Source organism: Saimiri boliviensis, chromosome 7 (genome assembly GCF_048565385.1).
Source record: "Saimiri boliviensis isolate mSaiBol1 chromosome 7, mSaiBol1.pri, whole genome shotgun sequence".
Taxonomy (NCBI): Eukaryota; Metazoa; Chordata; class Mammalia; order Primates; family Cebidae; genus Saimiri; species Saimiri boliviensis.
In genome coordinates this window covers 538,640-554,061 of record NC_133455.1, presented here as the reverse complement: position 1 = coordinate 554,061, position 15,422 = coordinate 538,640, and the positions used below count along the sequence as shown (strand labels likewise).

Sequence of the window (15,422 nt, the reverse complement as noted above, 5' to 3'; positions counted from 1 at the left end):
ACCACACCCCAGGCACACACCTGTGCACACACACATCCCAGGCACACACACGTCACACCCCAGGCACACACAATGTGCAAACATCACGACCCCTGCACGTATAGCCCCATGTGCACACACCACACCCCGGCCCATGTGTGCACGCACACAGACCACAGCCTATGCACACACACATGCACACACACCACCCCAGACACACGTGTGCACATTCATACCAGACTACGCACACCCCATGTGCACACATACCACACCCCAAGCACACGTGTGCACACATTCATATGAGACCATGTACGCACATCCCATGTGCACACATACCATGCCCCAGGCACATGTGTGCGCACATTCATACCATAGCCTATGTACGCACACCCCATGTGCACCCACACCACACCCTAGGCACGTGTGCGCATTCATGCCGGAGACTATGCATATCCCATGTGCACACACGCCACACCCCAGGCACACGTGTGCACATTCATACCAGACTACGCACATCCCATGTGCACACATACCACACCCCAAGCACACGTGTGCACACATTCATACCAGAGACTATGTACACACACCCTGTGTGCATACATACCACACCCCAGGCACATGTGTGCGCACATTCATACGAGAGCCTATGTACGCACACCCCATGTGCACACACACCACACCCCAGGCACACGTGTGCACACATTCACACCAGAGACTATGTACACACACCCCTCCACATGCACACACACAGTAAGCATGCTCTGTGTCCGGCATGGGGAGGTGGCCAGCAAGCAGCATTCTAATGGAAGAGCAGGCCGGGACTGGGCATGTGAAGGTCGGGATGGGCCTCTGCTGACAACCTGAACAGTGTGTCAGTGAACACCTGAGGCAGGGAAGGAGCCAGCCATGAAAAGACAGGTCTGTACACAGCCGTCTCCACATAACCACTCCTCTTGTCTGCCAAACACAAATGGGATCATATGCTATTGTATAGTTTGCTTTCACAATGAAACCCTACGTACAGGGCACTGTGCCTTGCACAATATGAACACGTGTGCACACACAGCTCATCAGCCCCAGGTCCCCGTGGCTGCATCACCATTTAATCTAACCCCGCCTTCTAAGGACCAATGTGCTCTGCAGCCTCAGTCACCAACAAATGCAAAGCACCTCTGCTCTCTGTAACTGCTGGAAGGAGCCTTCTAGGCACCGGAGCGCGCTCTGGAGGGCTCCGTGAACCAGAAGGTGGCACGCACCTGCTCCTTAAGGCTGTTCACCTTCTCCTTCTCTTTCTCTAGCGAGGCCTGCAGGGCCTGGACCAGCTGCTTCATCTGGCGATCCTCCTCCTCTTTGCGCTGCAAAACTGCCTGCACCTAGATGGTAATGTAGGAAGACAGGGAAGGAAGGACGTCACGTTCCAGACACACAGGGCTGCCTCAGCCAGCAACATGACACACCAAACCACAGAAGAGAAACTCCACTTCTGAAGGATCTGTGATAAAAACAGCATCTGAGGTAGTGAGAGCACCGTCACAGGGCCGCATTCAAGATCGTGCTGCACCTGTGGGCCCCACTGCTCCAGAGGCCGAGGCAGCAGTGAGCTACGATGGGGCCACCGCACTCCACTCCACTACGGGCAACAGAGCCTGATCCTGTCTTAAAAAGAGGGAGACCCAGGCCAGGGTTCGAGTCCCAGTTCTGCACTGCATGAGCCTCCTGTTAAGTGCCCCTACACACAGTGTCACTGCCTGGGACTTAAGCAGGTGAACTGAGCCAACACAGGTGCTCCGGTCTCACCTCAGAGAGCCCAGCCCTGCACCCACAGCTGGAGACCGAGGCTTGTGGGTCACCCTGTCCCCTGAGTCTGTTCTCTGCGGCAGGCCAGTGGGACTAGGAGTCAGCACAGGTGACTGAACCTGGGTGAGATTGTTAGAGCGCACGCAGCCTCAGCCACTGTCACGCTGCCGGCAGAAGAGTCTGAATACCTGGAGGTTCAGCTGCACTAGGTCCGCCTCTCTCTTGGCCAAAGCTGTTTCTAAGACACTGTTGTGCTCCCGCAGAGCTGCGTTGGACTGGCCGAGGCCCGTGAGCTTCCCTTTCTCATGCTCTAATTCGAGAGCCAACTTCCTGTTTGACTCTTCGAGGCGTTTTATCTTCTTCCTAAAGCCTCTGGATTCTTGAAGCTGAAACATACCAACGCCGCTGTGAAATTACACACACTGGTGAGTGGGGTTCACACACCCCAGAAACAGGTGAGTTTTCAACAAGAAACAACAAAAACTTAGGCCGGGCGCAATGGCTCAAGCCTGTAATCCCAGCACTTTGGGAGGCCAAGACAGGTGGATCACTTGAGGTCAGGAGTTCGAGACCAGCCTGACTAACATGATAAAACCCCGTCTCTACTAAAAATACAAAAATTAGCTGGCATCGTGGCGCATGCCTGTAGCCACCGCACTCCAGCCTCGACAACAGAGCGAGACTCTGTCTCACAGGAAAAAAAAAAAAGTGAAAACTAAAACACAGCAATGAATGGGCTGGGTGCGGTAACTCATGCCTGTAATCCCAACACTTTGGGAGGCTGAGGTAGGTGGATCACTTGAGGTCAGGAGTTCAAGACCAGCCTGGCCAACATGATGAAACTCCATCACTACCAAAAATACAAAAATTATCCAGGCGTGGTGGTGGGCACCTGTAGTTCCAGCTGCTTGAGAAACTGAGGTGGGAGAATCACTTGAACCTGGGAAGTGGAGGCTGCAGTGAGATGAGATCATGCCACTGCACTCCAGCCTGGGTGACAGAATGAGACTCCGTCCCCAAAAGCCAAACACAACACAGCAATGAGCACCATACAGTCATGCTTGCTTCAGGGTCTGAAGGTAGTTGTGCTCACGTCAGTTGCTTCCCCAGGCCCTTCCCCCTTGTAGCCCAGAGCCCGGCCTTCTCCTGGGCCATGGGCCTCTAGAGAAGTCTGTCCAGGGCCTGAGCCCTGGCCAAGCCACTCAGCAGGCTGGGCACGGGCAAAACCATTTCAGGACAGAAGGAAGACAGTGAGTAGAACAGGCAGCCCCCGGGGGACGGAGCTCCCCAGGGCCAGGCTGTGGAGGCAGAGGTGGGCCGGGACACTGAGCACTACCAGCACCAGGGAAGCAAGAAAACTCTCACTGAACCTGGGAGTTCTGAGTTCTTTTAAAGGCTTAAGTTGGGTTTTTATGTTTTGTTTTTGAGACAGAGTCTCGCTCTGTCACCCAGGCTGGAATGCACTGGCACGATCTCTACTGACTCCAACCTCCGTCTCCCGGGTTCAAGCAATTCTCCTGCCTCAGCCTCCTGAGTAGCTGGGATTACAGGTGCTGCCCACCACCACACCCGGCTAATTTTTGTATTTTTAGTAGAGACAGGGTTTCACCATGTTGGCCAGGCTGGTCTCAAACTCTTGACCTCAGGTGATCCGCCCACCTAGACCTCTAAAAGTGCTGGGATTACAGGTGCGAGGTGTCTGGCCGAGTTGCGTTTCTTGTTTGCAACCAAAGCATTCCAACTGAGAAGGGTTCCACTATGAATTCCATAATCATTCTGCCATGGAGGCTATAAACACAATGGCCCTCCCCGAGGGCTGGAATCAGAGCCTGCCCCCAGCAGAGCCAAAGGCCACCAGGTCAGACGGAATGATCGTCCCCAGAGGGCTGGAATCAGGGCCTGTCCCACCAAACCCACCAAACACAACGGTCCTCCCCAAGGGCTGGAATCAGAGCTGCTGCCACCCCCCAGCCCCACCCCCACCGCCACAGCCAGAGGCCTGTGGTCAGAAGGTAGCAACAGCAAGCAGCATTGCTGGGCTCATGTGAAGTTCTGACAGTGTGGCCAGGGCTCACGTGACCTGCCCCATGCCGCCGTGACAGCAGGCGCCCAGACCTCACCTCGTCCTCCAGCTCCAGCACCTTCTCCCGGGACTCCTCCAGCTCCTGGCTGGTCAGCGCGATGACCTCCTGCAGCTCCTTCTCCAGCAGCATCTTGCTATGGCCGACGGTCTGCAGCTCCGCCTCCAGGGCCTGGATCCTCTCCTAAGGGCCAAGACGGAGCGGGTGCTTGGTCGGGGACAGGCCCTGACCCCCACCTCCTGTGGCACCTGCAGGAGTGAAGCTGTGCGGCCACACAAACCAGACGGCGGCTGTCAGAGGCAGTCTCACGATACTCTCCTTCTGTTAAAGAAGCTGAATTAACCAACCGCAGCGTGCACACGACGACACGCCGGTCCAACCGGGACAAACAAAATCATCTCTTCAGTTCAAAGCTTCAAAAACACAGAAGAAAATCTTACCTGCAGACAACAGCTATGAACCGTCGGTGGCAAGCATGCAGCACTAGGCATGATGAACACTACACGTCTGTTCAGGCACCACACATCACATACACACACGTATCACAGCACACACATAGCATGCATGCACATGTACCACACACATGCTTAAGTAACACACACCACACACGACACGTGCTCACATCCCACACGCTGCATGCACATCTTCACACCCCACACGTATGTCCCACACACTCCACACAGCACGCACACAGGCACCCCACGCAGCACGCGTACAGGCACTCCACACACATACACGTGCTCACACCCCTAACACTGCACACACGCACTCACACCCACACCATGCACACACTCCACACTGCAAAAACGCACACCCCACACTGTGCACACACGTGCTCACACCCCACACACCGCGCACACACTCCACACTGCGCACACAGGCACACCCCACACACCACGCACACACGTGCTCACACCCCACATACCATGCACACACACGCTCCACACCATACAGGCACCACACACACCACACACTGCACACACGTGCTCACACCCCACACGTGCAGTGATACCCGCAGGCACAGGTGTGCTCTCAGACCCCACCACTTGCTGCCGATGGTCCTAGCCCTTCCCAAGAACATTCCAGCCGGGCGCGGTAGCTCACGCCTGTAGTCCCAGCACTTTGGGAGGCCGAGGCGGGTGGATCACCAGGTGAAGAGATCAAGATCATCCTGGTCAACAAGGTGAAACCCAGTCTCTACTAAAAATACAAAAAACTAGCTGGGCGTGGTGGTGCGTGCCTGTAATCCCAGCTACTCAGGAGGCTGAGGCAGGAGAATTGCCTGAACCCAGGAGGCGGAGGTTGTGGTGAGCCGAGATCGCGCCATTGCACTCCAGCCTGGGTAACAAGAGCGAAACTCTGTCTCAAAAAAAAAAATAAAGAACATTCCAATACAACTTAACCCTCACATGAGGAGGTTCTCACTCACCTCATTTTGGCTTCATTTCGCTGAGGATCAGAAAGGTGAGCAATTTGCCAAAAGCCATCACTTGTGCGTGCTGGAGCCCAGACAACGCAGACATCGGCCGGCGGCCGCACTGCTCCTCAGCTGCAACAGCGCAGCGAGAGGCCAGCTCTGATGCCTTTGCAACCTCCCCACCCCAGCCGTTCATGAGCCCAAGGACAATGGCATCGAAATCCAACTCCCCAACATTTTACAAAGCAACCAGGTTCTCGGGAGCACTTATTTATTTCACTTCGGACACAGTCTCACTCTGCCACCCAGGTTGCAGTGCAGTGGCGAAATCACGGCTCACTGCAGCTTCTGCCTCCCATCCTGGGCTGAGGCCATCCTTGCACCTCAGCCTCTCAAGTAGCTGGGACCACAGGCACATGCCACCATGCCCAGGTAACTTGTTTTGTATTCTTCATAGAGATGGGGTCTCGTTACGTTGCCCAGGCTGCTCTCAAACTCCTGGGCTCAAGTGATCCTCCAGGCTTAGCCTCCCAAAGTGCTGGGATTACAGGTGTGAGCCACCATGACTGGCCTAGTTGGTTTAATTTGGCAAGAAAACCCCACGTGATGACACATTCTCTTCCTCCCTATAAATTCTTAAATGGACAAGAGACAGAAACAAACTATACATAAGAAATACAAAGTTGTCAGTGCAAGGACACAGATTGGAGGAAAATAAAACATGGATGAACTCAGATACAATTTTATGCCTACCATGGAAAGTGAGCATGGCAGGCCGCGGCCTTCACAGACGGCCCTGCTCAGAGCCCCCCAGGGAGGTCACCGCAGCGCCGCTCCCTTCAGGCGCTCCCTGAACCCTGCCAAACGCGGACCCCACACCCTCACTCCAGCTTCTCAGTGAACGTGGAGGCTGCTTTTCCTCCCAAGATGCGAGGAGGTGCACAGGAAGCCGGAACGAGCTGGACCAGGGCAGGCCCTGCCTCTGCCCCTTGGGAGCAGCTAAACTTGTCTGAGCCAAGGAGGTTTCTTGAGGAAAACGGTGTGAACGCCACAGAACCCAGACTGTGTGGGGTTCGCAAAGCAGTGCTCAGTCACTGTGGGTTCCCAGCAACCTCGACGCTGAGGGGGAGTTGAGAGAGATGCCAACTCCCACGTGAGCGCGGCCCCGCTAGCCCTGAGGGGACAATTGCTGACAGAGAGCCCTCCCCCACACCGAGGGGCTGACGCTGACGAGGGAGGGCACAGCGTCACCTACATGTAGAGCCGGGCTGCTGTCGGCGCCGCCGCCCTGGGCTCGGAGCTGGCCCAGCTCCGCATCTGCAGCCTCCTTGGCCGCGAGGGCCTCCTGCAGGCGGCGGCTGAGGATGCCCACGGCGCTCTCGTAGGCCTTGTGCTTGGTCTTCATCTCCTTCTGGGCGCTGGTCAGGTCCGAGCCCAGCCGCCTCATCTTCTGCTTCTGTTCCGTGATGGCCCTGGGGTGTCACGAGGGGGACACGGGAGAAGCTGAATTACCTTCCGACGCGACCCTCCGGCATTCTGGTTTGCAACATCGGCTACAGGAAGTGCGTTTTGGTGGCTGAGACCCTGGGCTCCTGGAGGCTGCCTCCGCTAAGCCCCACCCTGTTTCCCCAGAACCCAACCGCCCCTAGGAAAGCCAGGTGAGTGCGGCCTGTCCTTCGGGGGCTCATGCAGCAACGGGTCAGGCTGCGCCAGGTGCTCCCGCAGAGCCAGGCCAGCGGCAGAGCTCCATCACCAGCATCAGACCTGCACTCCGCTTGGAGCAGCTTATAACCGACCCGGTGAAAACAGAAAAACAGTCTGCTCCTACCAGAAACGTTCTTGAGTGTCAGTAAGAATTTCAACCATGAGATTCTGAGTCAATCACCGGCTGATCAAAGCAAAACAGTACAGGCACTGACGCCTGGAACCCCAGCGCTGGGAGGCCGAGGCAGGAGCACTGCTTGAGCCCCAGAGCGCGAGACCAGCCTGGGCAACATACTGAGACCCCATCTTGACAAAAAATAAAAAAAAATTAGCCAGGCATGGTGGTGTACACCTGTGGTCCCAGTTACTCCAGAGGCTGAGCTGGGAGGATCACTTGAGCCCAGGAGGTTGAGGCTGCAGTGAGCTATGATGGCACCACTGCACGCACTCCAGCCTGGGCGACAGAATGAGACCATTTCAAAAACAAAACAAAAAAACCCAGAACTCTGCATTTAGGCAGGCATGGTGGCTCACATCTATCATCCCAGCATGTTGAGAGGCTGAGACAGGAGGACTGCTTGGGCCCAGGAGTTCAAGACCAGCCTGGGCAACATGGTGACTCCCTATCGGTACAAAAATAACAAAGCAGCAAAGGGCATAGCACTGGAGGAGGAAGAAGACCCCTACGGCGTCTGCATACAAGTACCACGGGCGTGTGCGGGCAAAAGGCCCCTACGGCGTCTGCACACACGTACCACGGGCGTGTGCGGGCGAAGTCTGTGTGTCCACATTTATGTGAGCATGAGGAGGTGTGAGGATGAAGCCCACATGTACCATGGGCGTGTGTCGGTGAGGCCTGTGTGTCCACATTTATGTGAGTGTGAGGAGGTGTGAGGATGAAGCACACACGTACCACGGGTGTGCGGGCGAGGCCTGTGTGTCCACGTTTATGTGAGCGTGAGGAGGAGTGAGGACAAACAGAAGCATCTTCCAGGGCAGGGAGCCGGAGCAGGGAGGCTGCCGCCCAGAAAGTCAACCATAAAAACACACAGGAGCTTCTGTTACAGGAGCTTTAGCGAGTCCACGATAAACTCAAGATTATTTTGTAGATGAGCAGCCCCCAAACCACACGGACTCCAAACCTGGGCCTTAACATTCCAGGCCACCACGCTACCTCCCAAAGAGGGTGTCCCCCACAACCCAGCAGACCCCAGGGCTCTCCCGCCTCCACCAGGCACACACAGACTTACTTCCGCGCTTCCTGCTGCAACTCTTCAATTTGTTTCTTCAGCGCCTCGTTGGCCTCTGTGACCTCGACCATCTGGTCCTTATCGAACTGCAAAGACTTCGGAAGGGAGGGGGAGAGGGTGTGAGGAGGGCACCGCCATCCCCAGCCCGGCTCCCCTCCCCAGCTCCAGCCCATCAACCCGGCCAATGGCACTGCTCAGGCCCGCCCTGGAGGACTCGGACCCTGAGAAAAACCCCGAGAGAGGTACGTGCCTCCTTGCAAACCACCCTGGATTGGGGCCAGCAAGTGTTTCCAGACACTGTGTCCAAAGCATCAGAGGCACAACAGAGCATGACTGGGTCACAGGAGAGCCTGTGGACCCAGGACCCCTCCTTCAAATCCCCTGGACTCCTCCCTCAGAGCCCCCAGGACGACTCCCCCAATCTCCTGGGTCCCCTCGCCTGGAACACCCAGGACCCTCCTGAGCCCCCAGGATCCTTCCCCACAGCCCTCGGGACTCTTCCCTGGAGAACCTGGGACCCCTCCCCGGAGACCCCCAGATGCCCTCCCCAGGCTCAACTGTGAGTGCTGAGGGCCACACCCCCACCTGCTCCTGCCCTCACAGCCTTTCCGCAGCTCCTGTGCGCTAGGCGAGTCACCAGAACCAGCCCAGGCCTGCAGCAGTGGGGTCTGAGCATGCTGTGACTGCACTGCTGAGTCCTCCAGCCTCCTGCAGCCCCAGATGCCGGCCTCCCTGCCCCACCCCGATGTTCCATCAGCCCCCGGCCCACCTCCCCGCCCCACCCCGTGCTCCCCCATCAGCCCCCGGCCCACCTCCCCGCCCCACCCCGTGCTCCCCCATCAGCCCCCGGCCCACCTCCCCGCCCCACCCCGATGTTCCATCAGCCCCCGGCCCACCTCCCCGCCCCACCCCGTGCTCCCCCATCAGCCCCCGGCCCACCTCCCCGCCCCACCCCGTGCTCCCCCATCAGCCCCCGGCCCACCTCCCCGCCCCACCCCGTGCTCCCCCATCAGCCCCCGGCCCACCTCCCCGCCCCACCCCGTGCTCCCCCATCAGCCCCCGGCCCACCTCCCCGCCCCACCCCGTGCTCCCCCATCAGCCCCCGGCCCACCTCCCCGCCCCACCCCGTGCTCCCCCATCAGCCCCCGGCCCACCTCCCCGCCCCACCCCGTGCTCCCCCATCAGCCCCCGGCCCACCTCCCCGCCCCACCCCGTGCTCCCCCATCAGCCCCTACTTTCCCACACTGATGGCACCAGCCTCACCACTTCAGCACCAGCTACTCACAGGCCTCAGCCTGGCTCCTACTGAGCCAGACACACCAACCAATCTGGGACCTTGGCCTGGTCCTCTCAGGCAACTTCAGAAACATCATAAGCAAACCGGCGCGCTTGGTCTCATGTCCGTCAGACCACCCTCCCCCAGTTGGCTGCTGCTCTCCTGATTCCTCATCTCACCTCCTGGTTCTCAGCTCGGACGACTAGACAGGAACCGGGACTGTCCCACACCCCTTCCCCCCACCTCCCGCTCACCTGTCTGCCACCTGCATCCGAGAAACTGTCCCCAGCACCCGCCGCCTGCAGAAGCCACACCAGACTCAGTTTCCACAGGAAATGTCACTGGCTCTGGCCAGTTCCAGCTCTGCACCCACCACAAGGGACTCCCAGGGTCCCTGAGCCCCAGTGTCCTGCCCTGAGGTGGGGTCTCCACGGAACCCTCACCCTTGCTCTCTGCATAGGGGTCATTCTCCTCACACACTGGCTCCCGGGGACGCGCGGCAATGTAGGGAAGCCAGGTGCCTCATGGGGCCTCCTCGCTCCCTCCCTTCATGCAATGTCGTCACCTGGACCTAAAAGGCCTCACCGGCTGCCCCTCCAGGACCTACCAGGCCTCACCGGCTGCCCCTCCAGGACCTACCAGGCCTCACCGGCTGCCCCTCCAGGACCTACCAACCAGGCCTCACCGGCTGCCCCTCCGGGACCTACCAACCAGGCCTCACCGGCTGCCCCTCCGGGACCTACCAACCAGGCCTCACCAGCTGCCCCTCCGGGACCTACCAACCAGGCCTCACCGGCTGCCCCTCCGGGACCTACCAGGCCTCACCGGCTGCCCCTCCGGGACCTACCAACCAGGCCTCACCGGCTGCCCCTCCAGGACCTACCAACCAGGCCTCACCGGCTGCCCCTCCGGGACCTACCAACCAGGCCTCACCAGCTGCCCCTCCGGGACCTACCAACCAGGCCTCACCGGCTGCCCCTCCGGGACCTACCAGGCCTCACCGGCTGCCCCTCCGGGACCTACCAACCAGGCCTCACCGGCTGCCCCTCCAGGACCTACGCTCCAGGTGGGCCTTGCTCTGGGCTGTTCCTCCAAAAGCCTCTCCCCACCTTGCCCCCGCCGCGCCCCAGACACAGTGGGCCCCCAAGGGTTTGGGCTGAATCCTCCCCAGTGAGTGAGTCGATCCGACACTGGCAGACCTGCAGGTGTGTCTCCATCTCGTCTCGCTCCTTCTGCGCGGCCTGGAGATGCCCTTCGAGGTCCGCCATCTGCTGCCGGACCTGGGACGCCTCCCTGTGCAGGCGTGAGAGCTCCGCCTCCGTGGCCCGCCTCTCCCCCTGCACGTGCATGAGCTCCTGCCGCAGCTCCTTTAGCTCCGAGTCCAGCCTCTTCCTGGTGGCCTTCAGCTCACTGATGAGCTGGTCTTTGGAGGTGGCGTCACGCCGGTAGGCCTCTACCATCACCTGCCAGAAAGACCGAGCTGTGAGCCTGCGTTTGTGGGCCTTCCTGGCTGGCTTCAACAGAAATGTTTACCACTTATTGGAGGCATAACTTTTTTGAGGTAAACATACATTTCATCAAATCTAAGACTCCACTGACTGAGATATACCATTATTTATTCACAGGTGACATCACAGCCTAATCAAGAGTGTGCGTGATGCACGTGGCGGGCATACCGGCCTCCCAGACGTCTCCTCTATTCCAGGAATCTGGCTCTCTCCTGCCTTCAGCTGCACTGCTTTGCTTCCAACAGGTCATCCCCTTGCTTGGGGCTTGGTAATAAAACAAAATAAAAGCAGCACTCACAACACTGCTTCAGGGGTCGCCCTTGCTCAGAAATAAAATACAGCAGGCTGGGCACGGTGGCTCACGCTTGTAATCTCAGCACTTTAGGAGGCTGGATCACGACGTCAGGAGTTTGAGACCAGCCTGGCCAATATGGTGAAACCCCATCTCTACTAAAAATACAAAAATTAGCTAGGCAGGGGGCATGTGCCTGTAGTCCCAGCTACTTGAGAGGCTGAGGCAGGAGAATCACTGGATCCCAGCAGGTGGAGGCTGCAGTAACAGGGACAGCACTACTGCCTGCCAGCCGGAGTGACAGAGCCAGACTCCATCTCAAAAACAAACAAAACACCAGCACTCACGCCGCTGCCTTGGGGGTGGCCCTCGCTCAGTAATGAAACACAGCAGCACTCACAATACAGCTTCGGGGTAGTCCTAACTCGGACCCCATAAGTGTTCAACAGCAGGTTTCCAAGATGCTGCCCAGAGGAAAAAGTGGTTCTGGAAAAGCGGGGAAAGGGGGAGCAGCCTCTGGGAGTGACAGTCCCAAAGGTGGTGGCAGTGCAGGAAAGGTCAGACACATTCTGTATGAAAAACATGGCAAAACCATGGAAGCCATGGAAAAGTTAAAGTCTGCGATGAGATTCAATGAAGTGGCTGCACAATGTAGTGAAGACAAAGCCAGGCAAGGGGGCGGCTTGGGCTGGGTGACCAGAGGGTCCATGGGGGGACCATGTCAAGAAGCAGCATTTGCCTTGCCTGCAAGTGGGACAGATACGCCTGTGTTTACAGACCCACCAGTGAAGACAAAATCTGGATATCATATGATTATGGCTGAAGGAAGAAAAAAAATCATATGAAAGACTGAAAAAAAAAACCCAACAAGAGATATTGGCTTCACTGACACAAAATTTATATATTCCATGTCTTTTCGGGTGACCATAATTTGTTTCAATGCTGGAACTCCAAGTACATTTTTCAAAGACATTTTAAATGGCAAACCCAACCTACACGGTAACACCACCACACAACACACACAGCTCTGTGGAGCAAGCTACCGTTGCTCCAGGAATAGCCGCCCCTAGAGATCTGAGGGCCAAGACCCCCACCCCGCTGTGGAAGTGTGTCTTGACTTTGGAGATTAAGTTTCTTTAAAAAAGTTAAAGAGATCATCTGATGAGGCCAAAAAAAAAAAAGTTAAAGAGAATCTGAGATGTTACATTCTCAATTTCAATTAAATTGGAATTGCTAAGCAATTAAACCACACAAAACTGTTCATATGCTTGTTTTAAGAAATCAACAACACATTTTTACCTTTTGTTGAATAAACTGTTCCTTTATTTTTTGGGTCTGCTTTTTCAGAGCGGCAGTCTCCTGCTGCAGGTGTTCCACCTGTGGGGGACATGTGAACAGACGTTACACTGAGGTCTCCAGGAGGTGACACATCTGCAGAGAAGTTACACTGAGGGCCCCGGGAGGTGACACATCTACAGAGAAGTCACACTGAAGGCTCCAGGAGGGACATGTCTGCAGAGAAGTTACACTGAGGGCGCTAGGAGGGCAGCACATCTACAGAAATGTTACACTGAGGGCTCCAGGAGGGAATTGTGTCTGCAGAGAAGTGAAACTGAGGGCCCCAGGAGGGGGGCACATCTGCACAGATGTTATACGGAGGGCTCCGGGAAGGGAATGTGTCTGCACGAATGTTACACTGAGGGCTCCAGGAAGGGACACATCTGCAGAGATGTTACACTGAGGGCTCCAGGAAAGGACACATCTGCAGAATTGTTACACTTAAGGGCTATAGGAGGGGAATGTGTCTGCACAGATGTTATACTGAGGGCTCCAAGAGGAGGGTGCATGTGCATGAATATTACACTGAGGGCTCCAGCAAGGGGACATATCTACATAGATGTTACACTGAGGGCTCCAGGAGGGGGAGTCATCTACACAGACATTACACTGATGGCTCCAGAAGGGGACACGTCTGCACAGATATTACAGGAAGAAGTGTTTGTGACCTGACGGGAACTGGTGATTCCTAAGGCCTGGGCTCTCCCTGCTCACCACTGAGAGCATGAAGGTGTGGTGATGGGGAAGGAGGTGGGAGAAGGGATGAGGCCAGGGCTTGGCAAACCTTTCCTGGAGACCCCTGATAGGAAGCAACTGCTCAGCAATGCTCTCGCAGCACAGGAGCAGCTCCAGGCCACCCACAGGCGAACGAGCAGGGTTGTTCCAGTGACAGTTTACAAAATCCAGTACTGGGCTGTGCCCACAGGCTGAAGGTGCAGACTCTAGGTTCTGGTCCTCGTACTGCAAAGTCTGTCAAGCCCATCCCATTCAGCACGGGAGCTTGTGAGAAACGCAGAGCCTCGAGGGCAGACCCCCCCCCACAGGATGCGTACTCAGAGGGCCCCACGCAGACCCCACACACAGGATGTGTACTCAGAGGGCCCCACGCAGACCCCACACGGGATGTGTACTCAGAGGGCCCCACGCAGACCCCACACGGGATGCATACTCAGAGGGTCCCACGCAGACCCCACACAGGATGCATACTCAGAGGGCCCCACGCAGACCCCACACAGGATGCGTACTCAGAGGGTCCCACGCAGACCCCACACAGGATGCGTACTCAGAGGGTCCCACGCAGACCCCCCACACAGGATGCGTACTCAGAGGGTCCCACGCAGACCCCCCACACAGGATGCGTACTCAGAGGGTCCCACGCAGACCCCCCACACAGGATGCATACTCAGAGGGTCCCACACAGACCCCACACAGGATGCATACTCAGAGGGTCCCACACAGACCCCACACAGGATGCGTACTCAGAGGGTCCCACGCAGACCCCACACAGGATGCGTACTCAGAGGGTCCCACGCAGACCCCACACAGGATGCGTACTCAGAGGGTCCCACGCAGACCCCACACAGGATGCGTACTCAGAGGGTCCCACACAGACCCCACACAGGATGCGTACTCAGAGGGTCCCACACAGACCCCACACAGGATGCGTACTCAGAGGGTCCCACGCAGACCCCACACAGGATGCGTACTCAGAGGGTCCCACACAGACCCCACACAGGATGCGTACTCAGAGGGCCCCACGCAGACCCCACACAGGATGCGTACTCAGAGGGTCCCACGCGGACCCCCCGCACAGGATGCGTACTCAGAGGGCCCCACGCGGACCCACCACACAGGATCTGCACTCACAGGGCCCCACGCGGACCCACCGCACAGGGCCCGCACTCACAGGGTCCCACGCGGACCCACCGCACAGGGCCCGCACTCACAGGGTCCCACGCGGACCCACCGCACAGGGCCCGCACTCACAGGGTCCCACGCGGACCCACCGCACAGGGCCCGCACTCACAGGGTCCCACGCGGACCCACCGCACAGGGCCCGCACTCACAGGGTCCCACGCGGACCAACCGCACAGGGCCCGCACTCACAGGGACCCACGCGGACCCACCGCACAGGGCCCGCACTCACAGGGTCCCACGCGGACCCATCACACAGGACCTACACTCAAGAGGGTCAGCAAAACCTCTGCCCCCACGTGGATACTGCTGTGTCAAGATGCCTAGGGAACGGAGTGGCTAATGCCTGTAATCCTAGCACTTTGCAAGGGCTGAGGCAGGCAGTTCACTTGAGCCCAAGTGTTTGAGACCAGCCTTGGCAACACGGCAAAACCCATGTCTGTTAAAAAGATGGTCAGGGACACATGCACATTCCACAAGGCCAGGTGGAGTGGCCAACACCAGGCAGGCGGTGACCAGGAGGCCATCCACCTCCTAGCTGGGCTGACTGTGATCCCTGGGGTAGGAAAACAGACTTCACGCTGGGAAGGCAGCTTCCAAGACGAGGTCACCGCTGCCACCACCTTCATCTGCCCTGGGTCAACCTGGATTAAGTAACTACCAGTAATGACAACACGGGTAAAATTTCAATACAAGAAGTAACACCTCTTTTCACCAGTTTCTCAGTCTTCCAGGTATCGGCTGATGTTTCTTACTGAGCTAACGATCAGTAAAATCAAGTTCAAATTCATCAACAGAATTTGGACAGTTCCTCTCAACTAACTCTCCCAACACTGCAAACAGCAATGACCTGTCGGAATGCGTGT

At 57.4% G+C, this 15,422-nt stretch overlaps 1 protein-coding gene and 1 pseudogene across 8 annotated transcripts in view; one reads left to right on the top strand and one right to left on the bottom strand.

Moving 5' to 3' along the window:
* Positions 1–15,422, bottom strand: part of GOLGA3 (golgin A3) — a 58,371-nt gene that overhangs the window by 11,401 nt on the left and 31,548 nt on the right. For 7 of the 8 annotated variants that reach the window (XM_039471696.2, XM_039471695.2, XM_010347610.3 and 4 more), the window contains 7 exons: positions 12,604–12,681; positions 10,704–10,967; positions 8,229–8,323; positions 6,530–6,746; positions 3,897–4,040; positions 1,965–2,162; positions 1,236–1,352 (listed from right to left, as the gene is read on the bottom strand). In XM_039471696.2, coding sequence (XP_039327630.2) covers positions 1,236–1,352; positions 1,965–2,162; positions 3,897–4,040; positions 6,530–6,746; positions 8,229–8,323; positions 10,704–10,967; positions 12,604–12,681 — 1,113 coding nt within the window. Of the gene's footprint in view, positions 1–1,235; positions 1,353–1,964; positions 2,182–3,896; positions 4,041–6,529; positions 6,747–8,228; positions 8,324–10,703; positions 10,968–12,603; positions 12,682–15,422 lie in introns of those variants that run through there. The other variant, XM_074401989.1, reaches the window with a different exon arrangement.
* Positions 11,751–12,149, top strand: LOC120365080 (peptidyl-prolyl cis-trans isomerase NIMA-interacting 4 pseudogene; annotated as a pseudogene).